Source organism: Numida meleagris, chromosome 25 (assembly GCF_002078875.1).
Source record: "Numida meleagris isolate 19003 breed g44 Domestic line chromosome 25, NumMel1.0, whole genome shotgun sequence".
NCBI classification, from domain to species: domain Eukaryota; kingdom Metazoa; phylum Chordata; class Aves; order Galliformes; family Numididae; genus Numida; species Numida meleagris.
Genome location: NC_034433.1, coordinates 2,610,527 through 2,626,990, shown reverse-complemented (window position 1 = coordinate 2,626,990; position 16,464 = coordinate 2,610,527). Strand labels below are relative to the sequence as shown.

The following is a 16,464-nucleotide window of genomic DNA, read 5'->3' as shown; positions in this document are numbered from 1 at the left end:
ATGTGACAAGAATCCCCACTGAAGTTTCCCTCCCTCCCAACGAGGACACTTCGTTGCTTGGGGAATTTTAGAGGCAGAACCTTTCCCACAGTCCGAGCAGTTCTCTGCAGAAACGAAAAGGGAAGCAGTCACTGAAGGCTTGTTTCAATATCACTCGGAAAAGAGCCCTGGGAGAGAAATCCCTCAGCACACCTCATTACAGCACCACACAGCACTGGGAATTAACGCCTTGGGATTTTTGGAACCCTGAACCCCCCCCACGTGCACCCTCACCCCGCACGGACACCAAGGAGCGGGGCCACATCCAGCAGCCCCAGCTCTGCACCGCCACTGCAAGGCTCCTCATTAATTTGCACTGTCAGCCAGCGACCAGGGAAGAACGAATGGATTCATTACCAAGATTAATTGTGCTAGAAATACATCGGCATTCCTCATCTTCTAGCAGCAGCAGCGCCCACTGTACAGCGGTGACATTTGCACTACGGAGATGCGAAAGCTTGATCTAACCAGCAAAAAAAAAGCTGATTCTTCCTTAGTCACCTGATAGCACAACACCAAACCCCAGCCTGGAGCACTCTGCTGTGATGAGATTCCTTCTCCTCCATCTCTGCTGACCCAAGCAGACTGAGCTGCCTGTGCCAGGAGAAAGCAGCTCACAACCACCCCTTGCTGCTCCAAACCCATCCCATCAAGCCAGGCACACTGCTTGGGCAGGAGAAGCACCACCAGCAGCACATCCCCTAGAATTCCCCCATAGTATGAGGGTGGGAGCCCTTTCCTCGTTTCAGAAGGTATGGAAATAACGAGGCAGCAGGTGCCACTTTTTAGTATTTGCAGTTGATTTGTGGCACCTGCGTTGCTCACCTCTGCTGCCTGTGACACGGGGCTGCCCACCCGGCGTGGCCCAGCTCCTCACACCGGGGTGCACACGGGCTGCTCCTGCACGAGGACACCCCGTTCAACCCCTCCCCCCCCCAACACACACGATAGGAACGTGAACCCCTCGTGCAGAACCAAGCGCTAATGCACCCGATGGGAGCAGTGCACGCTCTCGCCGTGCGCTCCTACCGCTCGCTCCGGGGTTTGGGGCAGAGCGAGGCGCCGAACCAACCTAAGGGCGATGTTCCTAACGTGCTATTTCTGGAAGGATTGAGCTCCTCCGTGAGGCGTTAGACCACGAGCCCTTCCTGCCCGATGAGCCGATAATCCCATCTCCCCCGGAAAAACCTCGACTCCCGCATCCCCCGGACGGCCCCGCACCCCACGGGGGCAGCTCGGCGTGGGGACGGGCTGGGGCCGGAGGGGGGGGAGAGGACCCGGGTCCGGGAATGGGGGGCACGGAGCGGTGACGGCGGGGAGGAGGGCAGAAATGCGGGACGGCGGGCGGGGACAGCGGGACGGCAGCACTCACAGTCGCAGCGCAGGGCGCGCTCCCGCACGGCCGCTCCGCACAGATCGCACCACCCGCGGCTCGGGGCCCGGGGGACGAAGCGGTGACCGCGGCCGCGTTCCGCCGCTTCCCGCGGAGCCGCGAAGATATTGCGCACGTCGGGCAACAGCCGAGGGGCCCCTCCGCGCCGCCGCAGCCGCCGCGCTGCCCTGGCCCCGCCGGGGCTCCCCGGGGCTCGGCCGTCCCGCGGCTCCGGGCCGGGGGGAGCGGGGCCGGGCGGTACCCGCCGCATGGAGCCCGGAGCGGAGGGGCTGCGGGCGGGGGCACGGCCCCACGGGCGGGCACGGCACGGCACGCCGCGCTGCGGGCTCCGGGCGGGCGGTGCGGCCGGGAGGAGCGGGCAGGGCGGGCGCGTTGGGCCGGCCCCGGGGAGGAGACATGGAGGAGGGGGGGGAGTGAGGGGAGCGGCCTCGCGTGGGGTTTCCGCGGGGGATCTTCTCGTGGTGACCCTCCCGGAGGACCGGTTCCTCCCATGGGATCGTACCCCCCCCTTCCCCGCAAACTTTCCCTTTAGGATTTCCCCATGGAATCTCCACCCACACTGTTGTGAAACCTCTCCCCGCGGGACCGGGGACGTTGCATGCATACATCACCCTAATCCTGGTCCGGCAACTGGGGTGAGCAGCACGCAGCACAGAGCTGGCAGCTGTCCCCAGTGCACGCTGCAGGAGCACAGCACCATCCCATCCCATCCCATCCCATCCCATCCCATCCCATCCCCGGTTTTTCCCCTACAGGAGCAGTGTGGTCACCCCTAAGCTGCTGCTTTACATACGGTCACTAAAACTGAGCTGAAGACACAGACCCTCCTGCACAGAGCAGTGCATGGACCAGGCTGCAGGGACAGCTGGAACAAATTACCTTTCCCCACTGAAATGACAGCAGGGCACCGGAGTGACGCTGAGGGCTGCAAGCCCAGGCAATTAGCTCTCCCAGATGAGGCTTTTGTGGTTGTGGAAGAAGTGAAAGGGAAAATATTATGGACAGGTTTTGGATTCGCTCTGCACAGGCTCCAGTGCTGCAGCTCTGAGGACGCCTATTTGCAAAGCTCTTGGGGTGCAGAGATGGGGGTGCATGGATCAGGTGCTGCACGCTGCTGTGCTGCTCCAAAGGTCTGATGACAAAGAGGCAAAGTGAATTCCTGAGGACAGGATGAGCCAGGGATGCTTAAATCCCTTTGAAGGATTTTAATTTGAAGGATGGATCCGGCTCTGATTTACAAAAGACCTGTGCAATAGGCAGCCCCTAATAAGAGCTTAAAACTAAAGGAGCAATAATGCAGCTTGAAAAATCCCGGTTTTGTTCTGCTAAGCAGCGTGACTCATATTGGAAGGTCATTTTCTTCCCCATTCAGGCTCCTGGTTCTCTTTCATGCATCCTCTACTTCTGCATGAGAACAGCAGCAGATTTGTTTCCCCAAAGCGTGATGTTTTACTCCGTGCTCATCCCAGCCTGGGAGACGCAGCAGATTCGTTGCCATTCTCTGCTGCCTCAGCAGATATTCAGGTCTGACAGCATAGGAAACTCTTCCAGGACCAGGGTTAACAATTTTGGAAAAAAAAAAAAAAAATCCCGATGAACACTGGCAAGAAAATTCCTTTTTCGTTTAGATTCTGGGAGTCCTCTCCGCAGCTGCTGCGTTATGGCAGCTCAGCAAGGGCTATTAGCAGCGCTTCCTTTTGGTGCACGCCAAGAAAGAAATCCTTTCTTTTGGAGCCAAACACGTTCCAGGTCAAACGCTCGCGTGGTCCACATCGATGCAGCTCTGCTGGACCTGGGGTAGAGCAGCACCTGGGCTGCTGCCCTGGGAGATGGCTTCAAAGTGATGCGGGTTGTAAAGCGGGGTGAGTCCTAAGAAAATCATTTGCAGGGGAGAAGCTTTTAAGAGGTTGCTTAGCTCTACTGCTTCCACAGCAGGCGGTTGGGTTTGGCAGTCGAGATGTTGGTTTTTACAATTAAAATGAATGGGAATGTACAGATTTGGTGCCAAGTACCACTCCGAAGCAGTTTCCTGCACGGGGGCAGCTCCTGACGCTCCTGGCCTGTTCCTACAGGAAAATGAAGCCAGGGCAGCCTGGAGCCACTGCTCCCTGCTCCTTCAAGGTGTGCTGCGTGCCTTGCTCCCCACTGTCCCCATGTGTTTGTGCTGAGAGCTGGGCAGAGCTGCAGCAAGAAGCTGTTCTGCATCATGTCCCTATACATGTCCCAGCAGAATGTGGGAATATTCCCCATGGTCACTGCACGGAGCAGCACTGGGCACTGCCTCTCTGCAGTGCTGCTCTCTCTCCGTGCACTGTCCCAGTCCTGGGCTGGGGACAACGTGGGGCTGAGCAGCCCCATGAGCCTCAGCTGAAGGCTTTGGGCTGAGCTGATGCTTGTCACCTCTGGAGACCTTGCTGGGAAGGGGACTGAAGGGAGGGTGAAGGGCAGAGCTGGGTGCTGCGCTCCGTGCCAAGGGATGGGTTCGGGCAGGCACACTGAGCCTCCTGGTGCTGAGTCAGACCGGCTTGCCCAGGCGATGGCTCCTTGCAGAGGCACAGCCAAACCCTGAGCCAGGGCTGCAGGAGTCATCCCAGGGCTTTGCTGGGACTTTCAGCACTGACTCAGTGATCACCAGAGGATTACGGCGTCTTGTAAAAGTCGAGGTCAAAAAGCAGCAGGAAATTCAGAGCGTAACAAACCACCAGTAACAAGCTGGGTGCAGCCCTGGTGCAGAGCTCCGGGCTCCAGTGGGATGGGAGCAGTGTGCTCCTAATCTGTGCCATTCCCTGGAGAAGAAGAGGAGCGTTCTGCCCAGGGCAGCTTCAGAGTTCCTGCCTGGGTCCCCTTACCCCCATCCCCGTCCCCATCCCTGCTGCAGCCCGGCCATGCCATCTCCACTATTTCAACCTGTGAATTAACGGCAGAGGTGGACATTAAGGAATTCTTTTTGACAGATCTCAGTTATATTTACAGAATTGCACCAAAACAGAGAAACCTCCCCTGGTTTCCTGCGCCCACAGCCATCAGCAGTGGCTGGGATGAGGCTGAGCTGGGGTTGGGGCTGGGGGCAGGAGGAGGGCAACAGGGTCAGCAACGGCGCTGGGTCCAATTTTGTCCTCTCCTCCTTTGGGTGCAGCCCCTCCTGCCCTGGGCTCAGTGGGCAGGGTCAGAAACCCCTGAACAGGCAAAAAGGCAAAAGAAAATTTCTCTGTCTACACTCTTCATCATCCAGCGTGGGATACGGAGAAGCCAGAAAGTCATCGAGTCCTTCAAGCACTTTTAAAAAGGGAAAAGCCCAGTGCTGCATCAGTTTCTCATCAAATATTCAAGGCTAGCAGCCACCCGACGCTGGAGAACTGTGCAAAAGTGCTGGAGCACAGAGGTAGGATCCAGAGAGCTGCTCCAGCACCAACGCAGTGTCAGAGCAGTGCATAGTGTGGGACCCGTGGTGCTGGCAGTGATCCCCTGTTTGCTTCTGCAGCTGCAAATGCACCGTGCTCAGACCCCAGGAGCAGGAGCAGCCCCATTGAGCCTGTGGGAACAGAGCAAAGTTTGGGGTTAGAGGGGCAGCACTGACCCTGGGCTCGGTCCCATGGCCACTTCTGTAAGTCCTTCCCTTCTTCCCTTGTTGAATTTACTGTGGATGTGCTGCAGCACCACGCTCTGCTGCACAAACAAGGCTGGGGTGAACCACTGATGGCTGGTTCTCTTCCAAAATCCAGCCCGAAACTTGGAGATTTTGCTACGAATACCCAGACTGCTGGTGTGCACTAAGGCCCCAGGGGCAAGGCTGCAGAAGAAGCAGCCCAAGGGGCTGTGCCAGCAGCAGGATGCTGAGCTCTGCAGCTCTGAGCTTTGCAGGACTGAGCAGCACAGGGAAAAGGCTGCACAGAGGGTGGTGGGCATTGCATAGCATTTGCACTGGGTCATGCTTAAGTTTCCAAGAAAGACAAACACTCTCTGCTTTCAGAGGGTGATGCAGGCACGGTGCTGCTGGGATGGCCGTGGAGCTGTGGCTGTGGCTGTGCTCAGTGCCCGGCCCCTATGCAGCATACAGGGTTCTCCGGGTGCTCCACTCACCGCTCGATGATGCCGTTGTTGAACTGGAGGTCGCACGTCACCGACTTCATCTTCTCCAGCAGCTCCTGCATCCTGCAGAGACACAGCCCAGCCCTTACGTGGGGGCTGCTCAGCTGCCTCCGTCCCCCACAGGAGCAGAGGGGATGCTCCCATCCCCGTTCCCCGAACTGGGATGGCACCCAGCAGCATGAGGGCATTGCATGGGGCTGCACATGGCTCCCCAGCCCCACACCAGCTCTGCGGAGCCCTCGCACAGAGCTGTCCCCGTGGACAAACTGTCCCCAACACTCACTGCAAAGCCATCTCCCGGCTGCAGGGGAGGGTCAGGCTGCGCTTCTCCTGCACGACCATCTGCAGAAACTTGTCCAAAGCCTGCGGAGATGGAGGGGATACAGCTCAAGCGTCCCCCAAGCTGCTCGCGTGCACGGCCTCTGCTTACCCCAGGGTGACAAAACGTTCTGGGGAATGACGCACGCGCGGTCACACCCAGCACACCCACTCCTCGGGATGAACAGAACAACCCAACCGAAGGGCATCTCCCTGCCAGCCCTGCTGCAGCACGTCAGGTAATCCACCGTGACAACCGGAGGCGACGCTTCAGCTTTTCCGCAACAGCAGCTTCCTTACTGAGCACAAACCCGCTCCCCAGCGCCAGCTTTGGAGCAAGAGTGGCACTGCCAGGCACCAAGCATTGCTCTGCTCAGCGGGGCAAAGCAAACTCCCAAACCTCCGAGCATAAGGCCTGAAACTCCAAGCATAACGCCAGCGCCCTGCAAGCCCTGCACCCAGCACAGCCCTCAGCAGTGCCCACCAGCTGCAGGCAATCCTGGCACTCGCTGGCCTCCACGCTGCAGGCGCTGATGCGGTTGCTGAGCCTCTTCAGGTGCTTCTTTATCTCACAGACTTTCCTAGGAAGGGCAACAAGAGCAAACGTTCTGGTCGATGTCGGTCACGCCGTTTGATATTTCTGCGGTTTTAGTTCTGCTGTCTGCAGACCATGCCGGATCTGAGTTAAAATCCCAAGGGAAAGCAAATGAGTGGCAACGGTGTTGTAATTAGGGCCGCAGCTCTGCTATCCAAACAGCGCTAATAGCAAACTAATTAATTAGGGAAAGTGCTGCTCTAAGTGGGATTCGGCTCCGGAGCTTTGCTGCTGCCCACGGCGCAGTCCTGTCCCCAGGGCTGCTCACAACAACGCCGGGTGCCTCGGGGTGAGCTGCACCGGGAATGACACAGTTGTATAAAAAAAGCTTTGGTTTGGCCTTAAAATATAAAGGGAAGAATATTTCAGGTGAATGGTCCGCCTCCGGTCCCCAGAAAAACACCCACACCGCCACAAATGCTCCGGGATAAACTCAAAACAAGGCAATTACTGCTGGAGTGAAACTAATTTTAAATAACGGGCCGTGACTCACAGTGCATTGTGCCTAGGGATGGAAAAACATGCAAAAATACCCCAGGAAAACAGCAGCCGCCCCTCTGCCCTGCTCTCTGCTGCTGTGACAGGCAGCGGGTTGTGCTCGAGCACTGCAAGGCAGCCTGCTCTGCGCTTTGTTCCCCAAACACCACTTAACATAAAGTCACTGCTAACAAGTGGATCTCTTGGTCTCAGTGGCAGTATTGCCCTGATGGAATAACCCTGCTCCCCACTGCAAGGAGTGCGGCTGCAAGAAGGAAGCTGCAGGTTTACATGGAGCGGGGCTGTTCCCAAACTTCAAAGAGCGTGGCACAGGGTGAGAGCAGACATGGGGAAGGTTTGCTCATGGTCACACCGAGCTGCTGCTCTAAGGTCTCATTGCTATGTTACGAGTCCCTCAGCAGCAGTGCTATGGGCTCCATCCAACCACATCCCAGTGTTAGAGCAATGGCCCGATCCCCATCCCAACACCAGATTGATCATAGAATCATAGAAACCTTAGAGTTGGAAGGGACCTTTAAAGGTCATCTAGTCCAACTCACCAATCGATGGCCTCAGCCACATCCCAACATCAGATCGATGGCCCCATCCCCATCTCAACACCAGGTCAATGGCCCCATCCACAGCCCCATGTCAAATCAATGGCCCCATCCCCATCCCAGTGTCAAACCATTGTCTCCATTCCAACACCAGCTCAGTGGCCTCATCCACATCCTAATGTCAGATTGAAGGCCCCATCCACAGCCCAATGTCAGATCAGTGGCCCCATCCCCATCTCAACACCAGGTCAATGGCCCCATCCACAGCCCCATGTCAAATCAATGGCCCCATCCCAACAACAGACTGATCATAGAATCATAGAATCCTTAGAGTTGGAAGGGACCTTTAAAAGTCAACAAGTCCAGCTCACCAATCGATGGCCTCAACCACATCCCAACATCAGATCGATGGCCCCATCCCCATCTCAACATCAGGTCAATGGCCCCATCCACAGCCCAATGTCAAATCAATGTCTCCATTCCAACACCAGGTCAATGGCCCCATCCACAGCCCAACACCAGATCGATGGCCCAATCCACATCTTAATGTCAGAGTGATGGCCCTATCCCAATGCCAGGTCAATGGCCCCGAAATCTTGAGCTGGAGTCATACCTTGTCCTGCTGCCATGCAGGGCCAGAGCCTCCTGGTACTGCTGCGCACACTCCTCCTGGAAGATGAGCAGCACCTTCCTGGCCAAGTGCCCCAAATTCACCCTGAAACCAGGAGAGGAAAAATAAACAGGAAAACGAGCATGAAAACGAACACCGCCGGTTCCTCATGGAGCCACCTGCTGCGTGTGTCCTTCCTCAGCCTGAATGAGCCACGGGCATGCTGCATCCCACTGGGATGCCATCAGCAATGCCAGCGTGGGACTGGAAGGGTGGGGTGGTGCCACTCACTTGTCCAGTTTGTGTATCTGCTCCTCGTTGTGGCCTAGCCCTTGGGGAGGAAAGACACGGGTCAATGCCAGAGCAAGCTCTGCACATCTTGGGTTCATAACCCAATCAGTGGGCGATCCCATAACACACAGGGGCTCTTCAGTGTGACAATCCCTGGGGTTACTCTCACAGCACAGAAATATAAAGCCAGCAAATGGAAATGATTTGTTCTCCTGGAGGTCAGTGCCCCACTGCATGCCCCGGGACTCACCTGGACACGTCCTGGCCTTGCGGAACTGCTTGTAGATGAGCTGCATCTTCTCCAGACAGCACTCAATCTGCCGGATGCTGTGAGGTGGGGCCAGGAGGGAGGTGTGAGGCCACCAGGAGGGGGTGTGGGGTTGGGGCTCCCTCCCCAGGGTACCCAGCTCAACCCAAAATCAAACTGAAAACAGCCACGGGGATTTGGGTAAAGCATCTGCAGTACCATTGTATTTGTATCTACAACCCTTTTGTCTTTGTATCGACAAACCTATTGTCTTTGTGTCTACAAACCCATTGTCTTCAACCTACAAACCCACTGTCTTTGTACCTACGAACCTTTTGTCTTCATGCGCTTGCTGCCCATGATGCACCAGTTCAGACACGATCCCATCCAGCACCCCTTGGAAGTCGAAGATGCTGTGGGAGCACTGGGAAAGCTCCTCCGCCACCTGCAGAGGTCAGTGAGAGGTGGGGGTCAGTGGGAGGTAGGGGTCAATGGGAGGTGGGGGTCAATGGGAGGTGGGGATGGCTCCTCCCAGTACTGCCCACACCCATGGGTGCTCCCAGCCCCCCCCGGATGCTCACCCTCTGCAGCCGCATCTTCACTGCGGCCACGTCTTTCAGGGTTGGGAGTGCACTGCCCCCAGGGACAGCCTCGTACCTGCAGGAAGCCAAAAGGGAACCATCCTGAATATCCAGGGGGGAAAACGAGCCATCAGCTGGGCAGAGAGAACACAGAGCTGTCCCCGAGGGAGCTTGGGGCACCCAGAGGCAGCATCAGTGCTTTGGAACTACGTGAATTCAACCGAAGTCAATGAGAACCATGTGTCCGCATCTTTTTAGATGAAACAGAAATTAAGAAGCTTGCTGAACTGAAAAGAGGAAAGGAAGGCAAGCCAGCAGCAAGGCACTTTGCACTGCAACAACAGAACAAAAAGCAGAGTAAGCGTGGGTTATTTTAGATGTTATAGGGTTGGCTTTGCCCGGGGCAGAGCACTAGGATGGGTGCACCCAAACAGGACAAGGAATTCCCCCGGGCTCCTCGAGATGCTGCTCCATTAGCAGAGCCCCTCCAATGGGCACAAAGGACATAAAAGGTATCGAGGACACAAAGTGACATAAAGGGTATAAAAGACATCGAAGTGTAAAGGACATAAAGGGCATCCCATTGCAGGTGGGTCAGGAGGGCTGGGAGCACCCCAGGGCAGCTCTGGAACTGTGGGCTCCAAGAGCCCCATAGAACTCCCCGCACTTACAGCCCACGGGTCTTCCCCTCCAACAGCTGCAGCCCGGAGAGCACCACGTTCATCCCCCTCCTCTGCTCCAAAACCCTCAAGCACTCGGACCTCAGGTTGCCGCTGCCAGGAGAAAAAGTGATTAGTGCATTGTCCACCCTGTATGCCATCAGCTTTAGGGCTCCTTGGGCTCAGGGAAAAGCGGGGGTTGGGCACGGTACGAAGGGAGCAGTGCTGGGTGTGAAGGTGCTGCTCTGCAGGGAGCAAGGACACAGCACAAAGAGCTCCTGCCCAAAGAGAATGGATGCAGTGGGGGAAATGCACAGAGATAATCCTAATGAGGAAGATGATGATGATGATGTGTTCCTAGCACCTCCCAGACTGAAAAGATCGACTCAAAAGTAGCAAATTTGGGTAGGAGTATCCTCAAGCTCCGAGTCCCCATCTGGGAGCAGTCCCCTCCCCGCCTGACACATGTGTCCCACGCACAGGGCTCCAGCGCTGCCTGCTGCAGGAATTCAGAACCCTCCCCAAAACCCAACACAACACTTCCCATTGAAGCAGGGGGGGGGCTGCCCAACACTCACATCACCCAGTGCAGCCCCCGCACCGACAGCTCCTGGCACCGCCGCAGCTCCTGTGCGATCCGCAGTGCCTGGTGCACGGCGCCCACCGCGCTCTGCAGAAGCAAAGGGACGGGGACGGTGGCTGTGTCCCCTCTGCTGGGGCTCCCCACGTCCCCCCCTCCTCTGCCTACCTTGGCAGTGCTGCAGTCGGCTGCCACATCCACCTTGGGGACAAACTTGGGGAAGTCGAGAGCCGCTGGAAAGGGGGAGAGCGGTCAGAGCGCTTCAGGAGGGACATCCCAACAAGACCCAGAGCTGCTCAGGCACCGGAGCACTGCGGTGCTCGAGGCTCAGAGCAGCTCTCCAAGGCTGGAACTGGATGACCTTTGAGGTCCCTTCCAATCCAAGCTGCCCCATGAATCTATGATTTTGGAGAGGTGGGTGAAGGTGTGAGCCGCCTGCAAAGCAGAGCATTGCACCCACGCTACAACCGTGGGAGGAGACTGAACCTGCAGCCTCCTAACCCTGCTGCCCCTACCCCTGAGCCCAACAGGGTGGTGGTCATCGAAGCAAACCTCTCATGGTGCCCACCCCACACCCCGGATGGGGAGCACTGCGACGCACTTCAGAATACTCACGGTCTCTGTATCTCACGCCCACCACGTCCTCTGGCTGCTCAGCGCAGCTCAGCAGGGTCAGAGGGTTGTGCCGGGCTGTTCTGCAGAAGTTGTGGGCTTGGAGGTTGGGGTCCAACTCATAGGGGTGGCCTTCAAAAAAATATTCTTGGTGGTGAGGGGCTACGTGTGTTTGTTTGAAGACAGCATCTAAAAACTTGCTGGTACTGAAATGCAAAAAAAAAAAGAAAAACGAAAGGATGGGGAATGAACCACGAGGTGAGCACTCAGATTTCCGCTGCTTGAACTGCTAATGTCTTCTTGTAGCAAAACAGCACCGAGGCCACGGAGGAGCTGAGCCCCCCAACCCACCCAGCCTCGCTGGGCACCCTCACGTGTTGTAGGAGTGGATGTAGACGCGGTGCGAGGACGCCTGCTGCAGGGAGAAGACGTCGACCACGATCCTGTGCAAAATGTCATTGGTTTCTGCAAAGAACTGATCGAAACCCCAGCACTTCTCCTGGTCCGCCTCCAGGATGTTGGCCAGAATGGGAACCAGCTGGTCCTTCAGCCCCCTGCGGCAGCAAGAGGAGGGGAGGAAGTGAGAAGAGCGTTTGTATCGCTGCAGCCGTGTGCAGGGGACCCCGCGGGGACACTCACGTCGAGAGCTGGCAAGTGAGGGGCAGCTCGTAGCTCCACTCGATGCCGCCGTTCTCCTGCCGCTGCACGCCCGCAATGGCCCCGGGGGGCTTCTCAGTGGTGATCTTGTACCTGGGGTGCAGTGGGGCGGGGAGGGGGGGTCAGGAAAAGGCACAGCTTACAGCAAGAGCGCAGAGCGGAGGGAGAGAACAGCCCAAGAAAGAGTGCAAAAATTCCATGCCCCTCTTAAGGCTGCCTTCCCTTTGAGGCGCTTCGCCGCAGAGCCGTGGGGATGCGTGCAGAGGACGAATATGGTAAATGGAACACACGCCCTTTACCATCGTGTGCACGCGTGGTCCTCACACTGCAGGCAGCCAGGAGCTGCACTGCAAGCCTTTCAGGGCTGGACGGGATTATTACCCTATTTCAGGGCTATCTGGGGTTATTAACCCACCTACCCAAGGTGTACCCGGGTACCCGGGTACCTGGGTACCCAAGCTACCCGGGATCATGAACTTACCCCTAGGCTCTAAGGGATGCAGCTATAAAGGACACAGCGCTGCTGTCCCGCACCAGGTACCCACATGGTCTCCTTGTTCCTGCGGGGTCCCCCGAAGGGCACGAAGGGCAGGCTGCCGGTGGCAGCGTGGTAGAAGGTGACGCCGATGCTCCAGAGGTCGACGGTGACACCGTACGCCTTCTGCTGCGGCTTGCGCAGGACAGCGCGCTCGTACATGTCGGGATGCTGCGGGACGGAGCAGAGCATCACTGCCCGCCGAGCCCCGCGGGGTGGAATTCAAAGCGGCTACGTGGCCCCTTATGGTGGCCGTGGGTTGGATGGTTGGGCTGGATGATCTTAGGGGTCTTTCCAGCCTGAAGGATTCTCTAAGTGCCGTGCCCTCGACACCAAATAGCGCCTGTGACGCTGCGAGCTGAGAGCTCACTGCAAAATAAGAGGGCCCCTTTGAAAGGGGCTCTGCACATCACTGCTTCTCTCAACGCAGCACCCACCATTGGATGGAGGGAGGGATGGACACTGTCCCCTGCACACCCCGGGGCAGTACTCACGAGGTACTCCTCCGTCCCATAGACAGACACAAATTTTTCGTCGTCCTCCAGCTCCCGGGCGGCACCGAAGTCCGTCAGTTTGTAGACGCTCTGCCCGTCCTCCCCCACCAGGCGCATGATGTTGCCGGGTTTGATGTCCCGGTGCACGACGCCGTTCTCGCGGAGGTGGTTCATCCCTGCCACTGCGAATGGGTCAGGAACAGTGGTGGTGTTTGTACACATACAAGCAGGACAGCGGTGGGGACAAGCCCCAGGGGTGGCTGCACATTAATGGGGACCGACGTGACTTTGGGTAATGAGGAGGAGCAGAGAGCGCATAGGGTTGCACAGCCCTAAATCCTCAGGTGTGGGGCACAGCCCATTCCCAAAGCTGTTGGAAAGGGAAATCCTTCAGGCTTTCCCCACAGCCACGCTCCCCAGCCACCCAGCAGTGCCGTTTCCAAGCTCACATGTTGGCCCCACCACACACTCCCAATGGCTCTGGGACGGGGATGCCGCTCACCCACGCACTGCAGCACCACGAGGAACTCGGGCTCGGCCAAGCCGAAGGCGTTGGCGGGGTCCTCGAGGACGCTGAGCAGGCTGCCACTGGAGCAGTACTCCATCACCAGCACCTTCTGCTTGCTGCTGCCCTGCGGGAAGCGGGGTGAGGGCAGGGTGGCTGTAGGGCCCCCACCTTCCCATCCCCCCCAGCAGGACCAGGCAGCCATCATCGGCGGGGCTGTGGGATTCTGCACGGACACTGCAGTGCAGGAAGGAGGCCCCGGTCCCGCTTACCGTCTCCTCCACTGCGAATAACTTGACGATGTTCTTATGGTTCAGCTTCCGCAGCATCTCGAACTCCCGCATCTGCACCTCCTGCGGGCGCAGGTAGCTGGCTTTGTTGAAGACCTTGACAGCAACCAGCTCCCCTGATTTCTGGGGAAGGAGGAGAAAGAGGAAAAGGGCACGGCGGGTCACCCTGTCCCTACCAGCGCCCTTAAGCCTCACTGCTGCTCTGGGCGCCAGCGATGCCCGAGCACAGCTTGCTTTCTGACAGCCTTGGCTTCCTGCATTGCAAAAGCAAACACTGCTGCTCGCTCCGTTGGCTTCCTGTCGCTGCAGCCCACGTGCTCCGTGCGCGCACGTTTCTGCAGCGCTGTCAGAGGTTTGCAGAGGGGTGGGGGCACGCAGCTGCCGCCCGCGCTCTGCTGCTCTCAGCTCACCCTCTGCCCCGCGCTTGGTGAACAAAGATCAGAGAACAACAGGGCTGTGAGTCTATCCCAGTGCCGGCAATGTTTGCATGAGTATGCAAATGGCCGTGGCTGGGGGGTTTTCAGAACTTTGGGCATTCCCCACCTCCCCCCCCCCCATCCGGATGCTGGGGGAGCAGCCCCGCACAGTGCGCAGCACAGAGCTCAGCTCACCCCAAAACCAGCTCTCATCCCACAGAGCCACGGAGGGAAAAATAAATCCAGAGCAGCCCTGGACTGCCGGAGCAGGAGGGTACGGGGGTTTGGCGACCCTGGGGTGGCCGTGTCCCCCCCCCTGCCACCCCCTTACCTTGCTGCGGGCTTTGTAGACGCAGGCCGTGGCTCCCTGGCCCAGCAGGTCGTCTGTGCTCCAGAGGTAGTTGGGGGTGCTCTGCATCTCCTGCACCGGGAGCACCGCCGTCACCCACCGCCGCTCGCAGCCCCCTCCGCCGCTCCCCCCTCTGCCGCCAGCAATGCATGGGAGAGCCGCAGGCACAGCACAGCTGCAGCGGCTCCTGCCCTCCTACCTGCGCATGGGAGGCAGCGACGCTGCTCTTTGCTCCGCCAAACCCCGCTGCTCGCTGGGACCTGTCGGGGCCGGCAGCGCAACACCGGCGGATGCAGCGAACCACGGGCGGAGAGAGCTGCAAGGTGGAGAGAGGCACCTCCCCGCTGCAGAACAGAAACCTTCGGGATTGCAAAACTCGCTCTGCAAGCATCGGCTGCGGCTGGAGGAGGAAATGCTTCAGCTTCCTGCTCGAGAAAAAAAATTCCCGGAGCCGCAGCCGTCCGCAGGCAGCTGGGACAGAGATGGGGCCAACGGTGCTGGGCATGGCCAGCATGCAATGCTGCGTGGGGCAGGGAGCCGGGGGCAAGGGCTGAGGGTTTGCACAGCAGTGCCGTGCGTGGTCCCCTCCGTGCGGTCACCGCTGCTCTTCGTGTCCTCACCGTGGGGCACAGCATCGCGCATTGGGATGTGCAGATGTTGGGCTGCAGCGCCGTGCTGCCTTGTGGGTGCTGCAGAGCTGGGATGGGGCTGGGATGGGGATGCCTGCAGCCATTGGAGGAGATGGGTCACCCTGGGACCATGGGATATTAATTAACACCAGAGGTGGATGTTCCCTGAGGGTGGCCCTGCAGACCCCAGTGCCGGCAGCACCGCAGATCCCATCCCTGCAGGAGCCAGAGCCACAGGAGCTGTAAGTCTGTTACACCCCAAATAAAGCCCAGACCAGGCGAAGAGGAAGCAGGTGCAGAACAGAGCAATCTGCTGCCTCCTTCCTCAGCTGCAAACCCATCCCCCTGCATGAGAAGCACTGACCCAGCCCAGCAGCGAGCAGAGGGCAGTGGGGAGAACTCGGGGCATTCCCCGGCCGCTCCCAGGCTGCGTTGCCAGCATTGATCTCACCCTGGGTCAGAGCTCTGGGACTCCTCACGGCAGCAAACAGTGACAGCACCGCTGTCCCCACGTGCACACAGATACGGTCACATGGGAACAGAGCTCGGTGCTACAGCGCGGGACACCCCCAGAGCAGGGCAGGCCCCAGTGCCAGGGGCACAGCACAGGGCTGGAGCTGGTGGGTGGGACGTGGGAGCACAGTGGGATGCGGGATAGGGTGCAGGGTGAGATGCACGATGCTCGGGGTTCTGTGCTGCTGCAGGGCCTGGCTCACGTTCCTGCTTGCTTCCTGGTGCCTTGCCTTGCCCAACCTCAGCAGCCCACGTCCCTCTATCAGGAATCTTCTTAGGATCACACGCATGTGTGTCTGATGGAGCTCTCCTGGTGCAATGCAGCACACGATGCATCCCGAAGGGGATATGGGGCTTCACTGAGCTGCATTTCTGCACCACGCCAGAACCTGCCCTACAAACCCATCAGGGAGCTGCTGACGGGTGACACACCTGCAAAGCGACACGGGGCCAAAGGCAGCAGAGCTCAGAGCACACCACAGCCCCGTGGCACTCAGCATGGAAAAGAAAGCGAAACAAAGGCTGTGGGAGCAATAAAACCCCGCAGCACCCCCGGAGCAGGGCTTTCCTCCAATTCCAACCCGCACACGTTGCTTTCAACCGATGGCTGAGCCGAGCTGGGCTGACGGCAGGAAATAACCGACGTATTTATGACACCCCGAAGTTATTTCCTAGCCGCAGCTCAGCCCTCGTGCACTGAGCCGCTGCGCTCCGCTCGCTCCAGCTGATGGCAGCAGAGCCCCAGCGACGCGTCCCGGCTGTGCTCCGCTGCATGCAGACAGCGGGAGGGCTGCACACCCCAGCAGGGAACAGCGATGGGATCAGAGGGCTTTAAGGGATTACAGCATCCTCCTCCGGGCTAGTGGGTTAATGCCCCGAAGCGTCTGTTGGCGTGTCACCCCATTACCAGGGTGTCACCCCGTTACCTCTTCCCACTGTACAGAGGAATAATAAAAAGCACCGACCAACGAGCACCTGCATCCCCTGGAAATCCACGGGGACTCGATGTGGGGCTCCCTACGCTGTCA

The 16,464-nt window shown here is 58.5% G+C and overlaps 1 protein-coding gene across 3 annotated transcripts; it reads right to left on the bottom strand.

Annotated features, from left to right (window-relative positions):
• On the bottom strand, window positions 4,798-14,710 carry IKBKE (inhibitor of nuclear factor kappa B kinase subunit epsilon). Of its 3 annotated transcripts, XM_021376856.1 has the most exons (21): window positions 14,494-14,709; window positions 14,277-14,366; window positions 13,512-13,652; window positions 13,237-13,366; window positions 12,735-12,916; window positions 12,251-12,411; window positions 11,688-11,798; window positions 11,423-11,602; window positions 11,052-11,254; window positions 10,605-10,669; window positions 10,435-10,526; window positions 9,869-9,970; window positions 9,198-9,273; window positions 8,949-9,061; window positions 8,620-8,696; window positions 8,370-8,409; window positions 8,082-8,183; window positions 6,324-6,420; window positions 5,805-5,884; window positions 5,513-5,584; window positions 4,798-4,964 (listed from the first exon to the last, which is right to left on the bottom strand). In XM_021376856.1, exons 1-21 carry the CDS (start codon window positions 14,683-14,685, stop codon window positions 4,931-4,933), a joined length of 2,340 nt encoding a protein of 779 aa, XP_021232531.1. In that variant the 5' UTR covers window positions 14,686-14,709; the 3' UTR covers window positions 4,798-4,930. The 3 variants fall into 3 exon arrangements, with proteins under 3 accessions (XP_021232531.1, XP_021232533.1, XP_021232532.1); XM_021376858.1 differs by lacking the exons at window positions 14,277-14,366; window positions 14,494-14,709 and having other exon boundaries at window positions 13,237-13,361; window positions 13,512-13,637; XM_021376857.1 differs by lacking the exons at window positions 4,798-4,964; window positions 5,513-5,584; window positions 5,805-5,884 and having other exon boundaries at window positions 6,399-6,518; window positions 14,494-14,710.

Bases quoted from the DNA above. Each gene is read 5' to 3' on its own strand.
- IKBKE (XM_021376856.1), bottom strand. From the start codon at position 14,685: ATGCTTGCAGAGCGAGTTTTGCAATCCCGAAGGTTTCTGTTCTGCAGC. The intron at 13,653-14,276 runs GTAAGGGGGTGG...CTCCTTCCCCAG, and splicing joins TCTACAAAGCCCGCAGCAAG to AAATCAGGGGAGCTGGTTGC. The intron at 5,585-5,804 runs GTGAGTGTTGGG...GTGTCTCTGCAG, and splicing joins AGCCGGGAGATGGCTTTGCA to GATGCAGGAGCTGCTGGAGA.